Consider the following 14785-nt stretch of genomic DNA (forward strand, 5'->3'; position numbering starts at 1 on the left):
ATGGTCCCTACAGACTGTAGCCACTGTGTATCTCCTCTTCAGCAGTGTCAGCTGTAGTGAAAACAGAAACCTCTTGTCAAGGTCGTTACCCTGTTTTACAGAGTCACAGGTTGATGACAAGAGATCACTGTCTTGTTATAGGCACTGACCTTGAGTGTATATATATATATGTATAATATGTATATACATATATATGAAAAAACTGTCAGTTTGGCATAAACCTCCTTCAGGAGTCCTGTTGACACAAATACATCTTTCAAAGGCTGTAAACAATTTGTCTCACAAACAGAATTCTTAGTTTTTTATTTTTTACTTTCCCTAACATTTTTACCTTTATAGTCTTTTTCTATTTTATCTTTTTCATATTTCTCTTTGTCTGGCTTTGTAACACTATCATAGGAAGGTGGAGAGGTTGTAGAGGAGCTCTCATATGTTTTTTCTGGAGTGGAGTTTTCATTGAGTTTATCAATAATCATATCTTTGACAGGTAGGCCATCCCCTTCGGTTTTATCTTTGTTATACATACAGGAGACTTTTTTAACTTTTTGCTTTAAAATGTAACATCTGTAAGCACGCTGAATAACAGTAGCAGATACCTCTTCTTGTTTTCTTTTTAATGTAGTTGTAATTGGCTCATAGGAGACTTTAGAAGGATTGGCTGCCATAAACCGGTCTTCCATCTGTATTCGAAGTGCATCCATCTCATCACTGTCCCCCAAAACACGCTTTGTAAAAGCAAACAAGATGTCAAGGCAGTGAATTCTGTCACCACTTACCATGGGAAGATCCATTGCAATAAGCTGAACTTTGTTTGGTTTTGCTATAAGAAGAGGAGGATCCAGTGAAGCTGCAAAATCAGACAGTTTACTGTATTCTATGAACTGGGTGGCGTCTGGATCAAACTTTTCCCAAACCTCATAGAACATCTCAAAGTCATCCTCACTCAAGGGCTCGGCACTTTCTTCTGTAGCAACACTGAAGTTCTCCAAAATAACAGCAATATACATGTTTACTACAACTAAAAATGAGATGATAATATAACTGACAAAAAAGAAAATCCCAACTGAAGGGTTACCACAGTCTCCTTTAACAGAGCTTCCTGGGTGATCTTTGTAAGGGTCACAGTCTGGTTCTCCACTGTTAAGAATCGGCGCTAACAAACCATCCCAACCAGCTGACGTGGTAATTTGAAATAGGCAGATCATGCTGTTGCCAAAAGTTTCAAAGTTGAACATGTCATCAATCCCAACTTCTCTCTTAACGTAGGCAAAGTTGGACATTCCAAATATAGCATAGATAAACATGACCAGGAAAAGCAGGAGACCAATGTTAAACAAAGCAGGAAGAGACATCATCAAAGCAAAAAGCAAAGTACGGATCCCTTTAGCTCCCTTAATGAGACGTAGGATTCGGCCGATTCTGGCGAGTCGGATAACTCTGAACAAGGTGGGGGACACAAAATATTTTTCAATCACCTTAGCTAGAAACATACCTGTTAAAACAAAAAATTCAAATTGTAAAGTAAATAATACAGTAGCAGCTTTTAAAGTATATTAACTCATTATTTGTGGAAATATTTATCACTGCGTCAGAAAAAATCAGAACAGTACGTTCTTTATTTTAAATGCTGAAAGTTAATATCAATCTTCACTGAAAAGAAGATAATAGCTTTCGCGTCACATGGACTGTTTTATTTAATTGTGAAAATGTTACATTGGAGGCTGTGACACTGTGGTTTCCTTCTGTACAGATTATACCAAGTAAAGATACCCTCCAGGAAAAGGGAAATGAGTGAGAGAAAGAAGGTTGCTTACAGCAAAGATAGCTCGTTCCTATCTAAACTTTGCATCAACTCATAAGGAAGCCTAGAAACAGAAATTTCTTTCTGAGTGCATTAGTTCTTGCAACTCAGTCTCCTACAAGCCTTTTATATCAAACAGTAATAATTAGATGAAAAGTAGGGAGAGCTCATGCAAGTTGTTGGAATTTGTACCTCAGGCTCTGCAGAGTGCTCCACAAAGCCACTATGGGTATGTCTACACTGCAATTAGACACCCACTGCTGGCCCGTGCCAGCTGACTCAGGCTAAGGGGCTGTCTAATTGCGGTGTAGATGTTTGGCTCAGGCTGCAGCCCGGGCTCTAGGATTCTGTGAGGTGGGAAGGTCCTAGAGCTTGGGCTGGAGCCCAAGCCCAAACATCTACACCACAGTTAAACAATCCCCTTAGGCCGAGCCCAGCTCAGGGTTTTTCATTGCAGTGAAGACATACCCTATGAGGTCCATCAGAAAATCTGCCCAATTCCACAACACCTTGAAGTGTCGTGAACTGTCACAAATTGCACCATTGAGATTCATTGCCTTTTCGCTAACTGAACTCTAAATATTTAGCCTACATGATGATTAAAAAAATCCCTCCCTGTTCACATACTCCTCAGTTTTGCTCATGAATACAGATTCTGACATTTCAAATTACAATAAACCAAATCAGATTGGTAAAAATGCTCTTACATGCATCGTTTTATGCACATTGTACTATAAAAATGAAAACTGAAGAATTGCTATCTAAATTGAATTGTAGGCCATATAGCAAATGACAAAGCTATATATAAAGCATCATAAAATCATTAAAGGAAATGTTCACTTTCTGCTCACATAGCCCCTTCATGAAAGTGAACTGTTCTTACCCACAATGGAGAGAATGACAACCACAAAATCAAAAATGTTCCAGCCTATGGTGAAGTAGTAATAACGGAGTGAAATCAATTTCAGGACACATTCTCCAGTGAAAAGGACAATGAATCCCAGGTTTATCCTGTGTAAAATAGTTTCCATCTCATCACTCTGGTCATCTGTTTCTATCATCATGGTGACCATGTTAAGGCAGATAAGAATCATGATGCTGATGTCAAATACTTGTTTTGTTACAAAATCAAAGACCATGCCCTGGAATTTGTTCTGCAAAAACAAAAACAAATACTATTTAAAGTTTGAAAATATGTTTTTCTTTACAACTTGCAAATTCGGGGAGAGCAATTCTCTGTAGCTTGGCAGGAATTAGCTTTGTAGAACAGGAGTTGGTAAACTGATCCACCTTCACAACCCAGAGGGTAACTTATCCTTTCCCCTCCTTCTGACTTGTGGCTGAACAAGTTGTCAGAGGTGAGCAAGAAGGGAATCACTATTGGCTGGAGGGTTGATGACAATGCTGTGAGGAATAAAGATTAGGCAAGTCAAAGGCCACCTTTTTCACCAGTCTGTGCTCCAGGAACAGGAAATGTTATCTCCCAGCCTCTGTTCTGTGTAACTGCCCTTCACTGATTGTGCTCACTGACTTAGTTGGATGGTTAAAGTTATATCCCTTACTTACTGGTTCCATCACCCCGTGTTATGCATTACTTAGTTTGATGACTACATACATCCTTCCAGTTTGACTATTATTTAATTTGCTGTAGTGGATAGCTTCTGCAAGAAGTATTATTTTCCAAACGTTGTAGGGGTTGAGTGGAACAGTTCATCAAACAATACAGTATCTGGTTCACCACATCAGGTAACTCACATAAAGATTTAGCCTCGTGGAAATTGAACCTCTATGAACACAGTTTCATCTCTTCCCACACTTCCTGACAGGCCCTCCTTAGTTGTCTTTGAGGTCGGGGGTAACTAGGGTCTGCTCCCCTCTGTCTTTGTCTTCAAAGCCCACCAAGTTGCCACTATCACTCTCCCTTATTGCAGGTCTTTATGGAACTCCCAGTAAGGGCCAGTGCATCCCCATTTCCTGCAAAGGTCTTCTGGAGTGAGAAGACCAGGAAGTCAAGGTCAGGAAAGATCCCCTCTCCCTCCAGGTTAGCAAAAGCAATAAGCAGCCAGAATTGACTGCAGCTGCCCTGGGACTCAGCTAAATTACGTAGTGCATCATGAAACTTAGCACAGGTATCTAGGGAATCCCCCATTTCATATGTCCAATGTATATGTTCTTAAAGAAAATATGAGAACAGCCCTAGTTATTCAAGTAAGCTAACTCTCAAAAAAAATAGGGGCAAGGAGAAAATTCTACCTCTTTAATGAAAATAATAGAAAAAACTAGTTCCCTCTACCACATATATACTGTACTTTGAACTGCTGTGGGAAAGTTGCATGGATCAGGCCATTCATGCTCTGTGGAAACCAGTGTCCAGAGTGGCAGAGATCCAACCCGGCACTGGCTACTGAGAGCCAGCCGACACCAGGAAGCCAGTGAGGCTGGTAGCAGCCAGGAGAAGACTCTGCCCCACCCAGGGGTGAAGTAAGGGTACCCTTTTTTGTTTAAGCTGGCTAACATTCACAGCACTGCAGCACTCATCTCTGGACTCCTCCTCAGCATACCATCTACATGGGAAGTGCTAGGGAGGGAGCTGGGGGATGGGAAGAGTTGTGAGTGTTGCGAGGTAGGAAATTAGTTGATTTGTTAATGTTTAGTACTTACTAGTTAACCCTAATCCTTTCGTCCCCAGTTCTTATTTTCCTGTTTCCAGTAAAGTCCCCTTTTGTTACACTGTTATTTTTGGGTGCCTCATTCCTTTGCTGAACTTTGAGTTGTTATATATTGTTTCTTGTGCATTGGGTTTTATACTCCTTGTCTGTTAGTAGCATTATTCATTTTCCCAAGGGACTGCACCGCTTGTGTCTCAGACACAATGTGGTGTCACTTTGGGTAGAGGCACTAGGTATCAGAAAAAGAACCCAGGATCCAACCCATGTGAGGAGAGGGGAGAAGCCACTAAAAGGAGTAAGCATCAGGGCGGAGGCTTGGGCCACTACTTTAAAAGGGGTATTTAATCCGGGAGGCGTGAAAATAAAGGGACTCTTACCGCTGGCCTAGGTATAGGTTTTTGTGGTTTCTTGGACCCCAGTTTTTTCATTGCATTGTAGTATTTCTTCTGTTCTTCTGTCATAAATATGTCTTGACCTCCAAAGTAAGGAAATGAGATCAAAACTGGTTACAACCATGTTTGCAAACATAACCTCTAACTATTGTATGTCACCATATAATTTAGTGATGGACATTTGAGTTTACATTTGACTTATATACTAAAAGGGCAATTTTCAAGTATCATACAAGTGTTATTGAACAGCTCTGTCAGCACAAAGTATATCCCAATGATCACTTCCACTGGTAGTTGGAAGATTCCTCCAGTGTTTGCAAAACCACCTCTCCCTACTCCCCAGTAACATAAGACCACCACAGCAGTTTCTGCTCTTACCTATTCCCAGTCCCTGACACTGAGCACGTGTCTGCAGGAAAGGGGCATAGCTAGGGCATTTCTGTGCCCTCAGTCTCAGACTGCTGGAATGATTCTTCAGGTGACAGTGAGCCAGGTATAAATTAGGGCATCTCTGAGGTAGTTCTAATTTGTGCCAAGCACTAGCCCAGGGGTTCTCAAACTGGGGGTTACGACCCCTCAGGGGGTCACGAGGTTATTACATGGGGGGGTCACGAGCTGTCAGCCTCCACACCCAGGGGGTCTCACTCAGGCCTGGTCTACACTACGAGTTTAGGTCGAATTTAGCAGCATTAAATTGAATTAAGCCTGGACACATCCACGTGACGAAGCCCTTTTTTTCGACTTAAAGGGCCCTTTAAACCGGTTTCTTTACTCTGACGAGGGGATTAGCGTTGAAATCGGCCTTTGCGGGTCGGATTTGGGGTAGTGTGAACGGAATTTGACGTTATTGGCCTCCGGGAGCTATCCCACAGTGCTTCATTGGGACTGCTTTGGACAGCACTCTCAACTCAGATGCACTGACCAGGTAGACAGGAAAAGCCCCGCGAACTTTTGAATTTCATTTCCTGTTTGCCCAGCGTGGAGAGCACAGGTGATCACACAGAGCTCATCAGCACAGGTAACCATGATGGAGTCCCAGGATCGCAAAAGAGCTCCAGCATGGACCGAACGGGAGGTATGGGATCTGCTCGCCGTATGGGGAGACGAATCAGTGCTAGCTGAACTCCATAGCAGTAAACGAAATGGCAAAATATTAGAAAAAGTCTCAAAGGCCATGAAGGACAGAGGCCATAACAGGGACGAACAGCAGTGCCGCGTGAAAATTAAGGAGCTAAGGCAAGCCTACCACAAAGCCAGAGAGGCAAACGGAAGGTCCGGGGCAGAGCCACAAACATGCCGCTTCTACGCGGAGCTGCATGCCATGCTAGGGGGTGCAGCCACCACTACCCCAACCATGTGCTTTGACTCCATCAATGGAGAATCACGCAACAGGGAAGTGGATTCGGGGTACGAGGAAGATGATGATGAAGACAATGAAGATAGCTCACAGCAAGGAAGCGGAGAAACCGGTTTCCCCAACAGCCAGGATATGTTTATCACCCTGGACCTGGAACCAGTAACCCCCAAACTCACCCAAGGTGTGCTCCCAGACCCTGAGGGCACACAAGGGACCTCTGGTGAGTGTACCTTTGTAAATATTACACATAGTTTAAAAGCAAGCATGTTTAATGATTAATGATTAATTTGCCCTGGCAATCGCAGCCAGTACAGCTACTGCAAAAGTCTGTTAACGTGTATGGGGATGGAGCGGAAATCCTCCAGGGACATCTCCAGAAAGCTCTCCTTCATGTACTCCCAAAGCCTTTGCAAAAGGTTTCTGGGGAGGGCTGCCTTATCCCGTCCGCCATGGTAGGTCACTTTACCACGCCAGGCCAGTAGCACGTAGTCTGGAATCATTGCATAACAAAGCATGGCAGCATATGGTCCCGGTGTTTGCTGGCATGCAGACAACATCCATTCCTTATCTCTCTTTGTTATCCTCAGGAGAGTGATATCATTCATGGTCACCTGGTTGAAATGGGGTGATTTTATTAAGGGGACATTCAGAGGTGCCCGTTCCTGCTCAGCTGAACAGAAATGTTCCCCGCTGTTAGCCACGCGGTGGGGGGGAGGGGTGAAGTGATCATCCCAGAGAATTGGGGGGGGGGTAGTTGGGTTTGTGCTGCATGTTAACCCGGAAACCGCAGCCCCTCCTTTTACATTGTAACCCCATTTTAAATGGCCAACCCAACGGGTGCTTGGTATGGGAAATGAGGGCGCTGCTGTTTGAAACCATTCCCACATGTTAAGAAGGTTAAAAAAGCCAAAAGACTGTGGCTTACCATGGCTGCCTGCAAGCCGAATTCTGTTGCCTGGGACTGTGTGAGTGATCTCTCACACCAAACCGGCAGGCCCTCAATATAAGAGGAAAAATGCGACCTTGTAACGAAAGCACATGTGCTGTGTAATGTGAACAGCAAAATTTAACGTGAAAGAGTGTACCCATTGTTCTCTAAAATGTGTCTTTTTTAACCACCTCTCCCTTCTCCTCCACCAGCTGCAAATGTTTCTCCTTCACAGAGGCTAGTGAAGATTAGAAGGAGAAAATGGCAGACTCGGGATGATATGTTCTCGGAGCTCCAGATGTCCTCCCACGCTGACAGAGCACAGCAGAATGCGTGGAGGCAGTCAATGTCAGAGTGCAAAAAAGCACAATATGAACAAGAGGAGAGGTGGCGGGCTGAATCACAGGCTGAAGAGAGCAAGTGGCGGGCTGAAGAGGATAGGTGGCGTCAGTTTGCTGACAGAAAGCAAGAGTCGATGCTCCGGCTGCTGGAGCATCAAACTGAAATGCTCCAGCGTATGGTTGAGCTGCAGGAAAGGCAGCAGGAGCAGAGACCGCCGCTACAGCCCCTGTGTAACCAACAGCCCTCCTCCCCAAATTTCATTGCCTCCTCACCCAGATGCCCAAGAATGTGGTGGGGTGGCCTCCAGCCACCCAGCCACTCCACCCCAGATGATTGCCCAAGCATCAGAAGGCTAGCCTTCAATAAGTGTTAAAGTTTTAAAGTTTTAAACTGCAGTGTGTCCTTTTCCTTCCCTCCTCCCCCACCCCTGCCGGGCTACCTTGGCAGTTATCCCCCTAGTTGTGTGATGAATTAATAAAGAATGCACGAATGTGAAGTAACAATGACTTTATTGCCTCTGCAAGCGGTGCTCGAAGGGGGGAGGGAAGGGTGGTTAGTTTACAGGGAAGTAGAGTGAACCGGGGTAGGGGGGAAGGGTTCATCAAGGAGAAACAAACAGAAGTTTCACACCATAGCCTGGCCAGTCACAAAACTGGTTTTCGAAGCTTCTCTGATGCGCACCACGCCCTGCTGTACTCTTCTAACTGCCCTGGTGTCTGGCTGCGCGTAATCAGCGGCCAGGCGATTTGCCTCAACCTCCCACCCCGCCATAAATGTCTCCCCCTTACTCTCACAGATATTGTGGAGCGCACAGCAAGCAGCAATAACAATTGGAATATTGGCTTCGCTGAGGTCTATCCGAGTCAGTAAACTGCGCCAGCGCGCTTTTAAACGTCCAAATGCACATTCTACCACCATTCAGCACTTGCTCAGCCTATAGTTGAACAGGTCCTGACTACTGTCCAGGCTGCCTGTGTACGGCTTCATGAGCCATGGCATTAAGGGGTAGGCTGGGTCCCCAAGGATAACGATAGGCATTTCAACATCCCCAACGGTTATTTTCTGGTCCGGGAAGAAAGTCCCTTCTTCCAGCTTTTGAAACAGACCAGAGTTCCTGAAGACGCGAGCATCATGTACCTTTCCCAGCCATCCCACGTTGATGTTAGTGAAACGTCCCTTGTGATCCACCAGGGCTTGCAGCAGCATTGAAAAGTACCCCTTGCGGTTTATGTACTCGGTGGCTTGGTGCTCCAGTGACAAGATAGGGATATGGGTTCTGTCTATCGCCCCACTACAGTTTGGGAATCCCATTGCAGCAAAGCCATCCACTATGACCTGCACGTTTCCCAGAGTCACTACCCTTGATATCAGCAGGTCTTTGATTGCGTTGGCTACTTGGATCACAGCAGCCCCCACAGTAGATTTGCCCACTCCAAATTGATTCCCGACTGACCGGTAGCTGTCTGGCGTTGCAAGCTTCCACAGGGCTATCGCCACTCGCTTCTCAACTGTGAGGGCTGCTCTCATCCTGGTATTCTGGCGCTTCAGGGCAGGGAAAAGCCAGTCACAAAGTTCCATGAAAGTGCCCTTACGCATGCGAAAGTTTTGCAGCCACTGGGAATCGTCCCACACCTGCAATACGATGCAGTCCCACTAGTCTGTGCTTGTTTCCCGGGGCCATAATTGGCATTCCACGCCATGAACCTCCCCCAGTAACACCATGATTTGCACATTGCTGGTGCCTGTACTTTGTGAGAGGTCTATGTCCATGTCAATTTCCTCATCACTCTCGTCGCCGCACTGCAATCGCTGCAATCGCCTCCTCGCCTGGTTTTGCTTTGGCATGTTCTGGCTCTGCATATACTCCAGGACAATGCACGTGGTGTTCATAGTGCTCATAATTGCCGCGGTGATCTGAGCGGGCTCCATGATCCCAGTGCTATGGCGTCTGGGCTGAAAAAAGGCGCGAAACTATTGTCTGACAGAGGGAGGGAGGGGCGAGTGACGACCTGGCTTACAGGGAATAAAAATCAACAAAGGTGGCTGTGCATCAGGGAGAAACACAAACAACTGTCACCCAGAATGGCCCCCCCAAAGATTGAACTCAAAACCCTGGGTTTCACGGAGGAAGGGGGAAGCAAATGAATACAGAACAAATCTGGTCCATCTATCTTTTACATCTTAGGCTGGCAGCAGACGGCGCAGCATGACTGATAGCCATCAGCATCTTCTGGGTGCTTGGCAGAAGATGCTGTATTACGACTGCTAGCCATCATCGTCAAGAGGGTTCAATAGGACTGCCGGCAGGACTGAGTCTCCAGGAGACAAAACATGTCTGCCCAAGTGCCTCTGACCGAACTCACTGAGGAGTACGATGACGATGGATACCAGTCGTAATACACTATCAGCTGCCAAAAGGCAAGGAGCTGCTGCTTTATACCAATGCAGCCCCACGTCTGTCAGCACCCAGATAGCCGATGACGGCTACCAGTCATACTGCACCATCTACTGCCAAAAGGCAATTAGCTGCTGCTGTGTAGCAATGCAGTACCACGTCTGCCGGCACCCAGATGACATATAGAGACGGTGAGCTGAGCGGGCTCCATGCTTGCCGTGGTATGTTGTCTGCACAGGTAACCCAGGTAAAAAGATGCGAATCAATTGTCTGCCGTTGCTCTGACGGAGGGGGAGGGGCCTGACGACATGTACCCAGAACCCCCTGCAACACTGTTTTTGCATCATCAGGCACTGGGATCTCAACCCAGAATTCCAATGGGCGGCAGAGACTGCGGGAACTGTGGGATAGCTACCCACAGTGCAATGCTCCGGAAGTCGACGCTAGCCTCGGTACTGTGGATGCGGTCTGCCGACTTAATGCACTTAGAGCATTTTATGTGGGGACACACACAATCGACTGTATAAAATCGATTTCTATAAAACCGGCTTCTATAAATTCGACCTAATTTCGTAGTGTAGACATACCCTCAGAGGCTTGCTGTGTGAAAGCAGTCACCAGTACAAAAGTTTGAGAACCACTGCACTAGCCTCTTCCTGGCTGGCTCCAGCATTGGGGGGCTTAATGGTGGCACAAAACCACCTTTGAACCATCCTCTGCCTCATTCCTGAACTGTTCCAAACACAGCGTAGATGCAGGTCACCATTGGGATCATAGTCTATACAGTTAGTTTACGAAACAAGCAAAATGGAGTGATACTGAGGGGGATCATGGAGGATTCTGTCATAGGAAGACATGAATTTAAAAAAATCCAAACAAACTGGAGCCCCTATCCATTTTAAGGGTTTGTCTACACTAGAAGTGCTTTACTTGTATAAGAATACTGTAATCTATACCAGAAAAGTTCTTCTAGTGTGATGCACCTATACCAGTAAAGCTGTGCTTTATACTGGTATGGCAAAACTAGTGCCCTGGAGTGAAACAAGTTACTCAAGTAAAAGTTTAGTCTGTACAAAGGACTTCTGCCAGCACAGCTTTGTTGGTTAGGGATCACCTCTTCACATCCTCGACTAGGGTGACCAGACCCCCACCCTCGTCCCGATTTTTCACACTTGCTATCTGGTCACCCCATCCTCGACTGACATAGCTACATTTATAGAAGTCTGTAGGGTAGACAAAGCCTAAGACTTTCAGGGCCTGTTATTTGTTTTTCACATTAGCCTCCATTTTGCAGGTACAAATGCTACCAGTCAAATATCTGACTATTTGATTTGTGGGTGCTTTCAGCATTCTAACATTTGTGTTAGTTGATTATGGACACAATTCAATGGAAGTCCAGTGTTAAATTTAGAGGGAGTCAGCGTCTACTAAACTGGAAACTTAAGCCTCAAGTCATGGCATTTGGCCCTTGAAGCATCTGAAGAAGCTGCAGGTTGGTCTGCAGTTATTCTGAAGAGAAATCCTGACTGTTTAAAGATGTTCATTCACAGCTGAGTTTTGCCTTAGACTCAGCTGGGAGTAGAATGGAAACGTTTTATCTCATTAATTGATTAGAGTGGCCACAGCTGAAGCCAAAGGATTTTCACAGCAAACACAGACATTTAAGATGATACTCAGGCTGCTAGTTCCATCAGACACCTGAAGAATTACCGTACTAAGGATCCTAGGGTCTCCAATTATTTTTAATTAAATTATTTTAAAATTACTTGAAAGTTCAACAGATTCAGAGAAAAAAATTAAATTTCCCATTGTTTTCTTACCTTTTTTCCACCTTTCCAATGAACTATAAATTAAAGGAGGGTTAAATATGGTTTACAAGTTCCTACCATTTCCTATAATTGAACAGGTCAGAATCATATGGCTCATTCCTACAGATCCTTAATAAGCTTTACTCCTGTGATAAGTCCTGTTGGAATTAATGGGACTTATTCTTATAAAGGCTTGTAGAACTGGATTTGTAGTTGCTTCCTTGTTTTTTTCTATTTTATGTATGTTATATACACTCAGGGTATGTCTACACTGGAGCTGGAAGGTGTAATTTCCAGCCTGAGGAGACATACCCACGCTAGCTCTGATAGAGCTAACACACTAAAAATAGAAGTATAGCCCCAGTGGTGCGAGTAGTGGGGACAGGTGCCAAGTACGTGCCTAGGATCATGGATGGGATTGTACTTGGGGCAGCTAGTCCCTCCCGCCACTCGTGGCTATACTTCATTGAATGATAAGTATTTAAGTAGTAAGCACATCTGATTAATTTTAAAGAGGGACTTTTTCAAAGAGGATAACTTTCCTGCTAATCAGTGATAACACACATGTTCCTCTTTTGCTTATTTATTGTAAGTTTTCTTGCACAATTTGCAAATTTCTGTGAACATATTTGTACAAAACAATATTTGTATTATTGTTGCCTGCCTTCTCTTGTCTTCTTGCAGTGAAGTCAAAGTGCTGAAATTATGATGTTGCAGTCATATCCATGGCAGCAGATTTTTTCATTACAAAAATAGGACCAGGCAGAAGGTGAATTTATTTAGATACTTGAAAATAAATTGTGTGTTCATCATCTTTACAGAGAATAAGTCATTGGTTCTCTGTAAGGAATGTCTAAAGGGGAAATAGACTTGGGGATTCATAGCTTTTATTATATCTTGTTCACTTTTAAAGTAGTAAATAAATACTTGAAATACTTATCTTCTTTTTTTGTTGATTGAAGTTGTCTATGATGACACCAATGAAAAGGTTCAGGGTGAAGAATGATCCGAAGATGATAAAGATGACAAAGTAAAGATACATGTACAGGTTGTCCTCATACTTAGGCTGATCTAGTAGCTATAAAACATTATACATTTATATATTATCTGCATGAACACTGAGAATCAAAAATTTCATTTAATTCATAAAGCAGCAACCCATGGCAAGAGGCGATAGATAGATACAGATACCATAGTATAGGTAGCTAGTATACGTAACTACTTTATATTAGCAATATATTTTATTTGCCTAGCAAAGTGAAGCTTGCACTCAACTAGATGGAATTTCTCTCTTTTCTCAGTCTCTGTTTGTGGGGAGGGGGAAATGGGGACACCCAATTCCCAGCATAGGGGAAGAATGGGGGACCCTGGTACATGGGGAGGAGGAAGTAGGGGCCGGCACACACATCAGCTTTAACTAGGTCTGTGATTGATGGCAACCATTAACAACTTCCAGTGTAACAACTAGGGCTGTCAAACAATCAAAAAAAATAATTGCAATTAATCGCGAAATTAGAAAAAATAGTCTCAATTAATCGCAGTTTTAATCACCCTGTTACACAATAGTAGAATACCAATTTAAATTTATTATAAATATTTTTGGATGTTTTTCTACATTTTCAAATATATTGATTTCAATTACAACACAGAATACAAAGTGCACAGTGCTCACTTTACATTATTATTTTTTATTACAAATATTTGCACTGTAAAAAAGATAAAATAGTATTTTTCAATTCACCTCATACAAGTCCACTCAGTCCTACTTTTTGTTCAGCCAATGGCTAAGACAAACAAGTTTGGTTACATTTATGGGAGATAATGCTGCCCGCTTCTAATTTACAATGTCACATGAAAGTGAGAACAGGCGTTCGCATGGCATGGTTGTAGCTGGTGTTGCAAGTTATTTACATGCCAGATATGCTAAACATTTGTATGCCCCTTCATGCTTCAACTTGTAGGCTCTAAAGTTTTACATTGTTTTGTTTTTGAGTGCTGTTATGTAAAAATAAATTCTACATTTGTAAGTTGTACTTTCACGATAGAGATTTCTTTACAGTACTTGTATGTGGTGAATTGAAAAATACTATTTCTATTCCCCCTGGATACCTTCTCAGATGCTCCTCAACCCTGAAAAGTGATTTGCACCGAATAAGTTGGGCAACATACAGTGCCCAGTCTACATGAGTAATGAAGTGTGTGACCCTCTAATTATCAATTTTGAAACATGGTTGCATGTTCCTCTATATTCAATGTATGCATTTCCTGAATATCACTTTTTTTAACAATTCACACAGATGATTACCAAAGGCAGTGTTTAATCCATCACCATTTGGCATCTTTAAATTGAGGCTGGATGGTTTTCTAAAAAATAATCTAAACAGACTAATTCAACTACAAATTATCGGGCTTAATAGAAATAAGGAAGATTAATTCCCTCGACTGCAGGAATTGCTTTGTGAAATTCTATAGCCTATGTTATGTAGGAAATCTCATTAGTTGATTAAAATGGTAGTTTTGGCTTTATAATCAATGAATCCATGTCGTTACTGTTCAATATTTTCAATACAATTCAATATAGCTATTAAAATTTCATTACATATGCGGAATGTCAGAATATATTCAACAAATATAAATGGTCTTAAAACTTATATTCTACTTACATCTCGTGAATCAACAGCTGCATACATAATATCCATCCATCCTTTAAATGTAGCCTGGAAATGGAACACAAGTGTTTATTTACCTGTAAAAATCCAGGCCCTACAAAATGACTAGAGCACATCTCTTAATAATCTTTTTTTGAAAACACAAATTTATGCCAGCACAGTTCATACCACAATAAAAACACTCATATAATACAATGACACCTCTACCCCGTTATAACGCGACCCAATATAACATGAATTCGGATATAACGCGGTAAAGCAGTGCTCCGGGGGGCGGGGCTGCGCACTCCAGTGGATCAAAGCAAGTTTGATATAATACGGTTTCACCTATAACGTGGTAAGATTTTTTGGCTCCTGAGGACAGCGTTATATCGAGGTAGAGGTGTATATGTATTTAGTATTAGTTTCCTACACTTTTTCATAA

The 14785-nt window shown here is 43.2% G+C and overlaps 1 protein-coding gene across 16 annotated transcripts in view; it reads right to left on the reverse strand.

The window, feature by feature from the left end:
* Positions 1 to 302: 302 nt before the first annotated feature.
* Positions 303 to 14785, reverse strand: part of LOC112105136 (sodium channel protein type 2 subunit alpha-like) — a 101449-nt gene continuing 86966 nt past the window's right edge. For all 16 annotated transcript variants that reach the window (XM_026647526.1, XM_026647520.1, XM_026647517.1 and 13 more), the window contains 5 exons: positions 14356 to 14409; positions 12633 to 12770; positions 4848 to 4952; positions 2685 to 2955; positions 303 to 1492 (listed from right to left, as the gene is read on the reverse strand). In XM_026647526.1, coding sequence (XP_026503311.1) covers positions 303 to 1492; positions 2685 to 2955; positions 4848 to 4952; positions 12633 to 12770; positions 14356 to 14409 — 1758 coding nt within the window. The remainder of the gene's footprint in view (positions 1493 to 2684; positions 2956 to 4847; positions 4953 to 12632; positions 12771 to 14355; positions 14410 to 14785) is intronic.

This window comes from Terrapene carolina, unplaced genomic scaffold, assembly GCF_002925995.2.
Source record: "Terrapene carolina triunguis isolate 2854851 unplaced genomic scaffold, T_m_triunguis-2.0 Scaffold62, whole genome shotgun sequence".
Classification (NCBI taxonomy): Eukaryota; Metazoa; Chordata; order Testudines; family Emydidae; genus Terrapene; species Terrapene triunguis.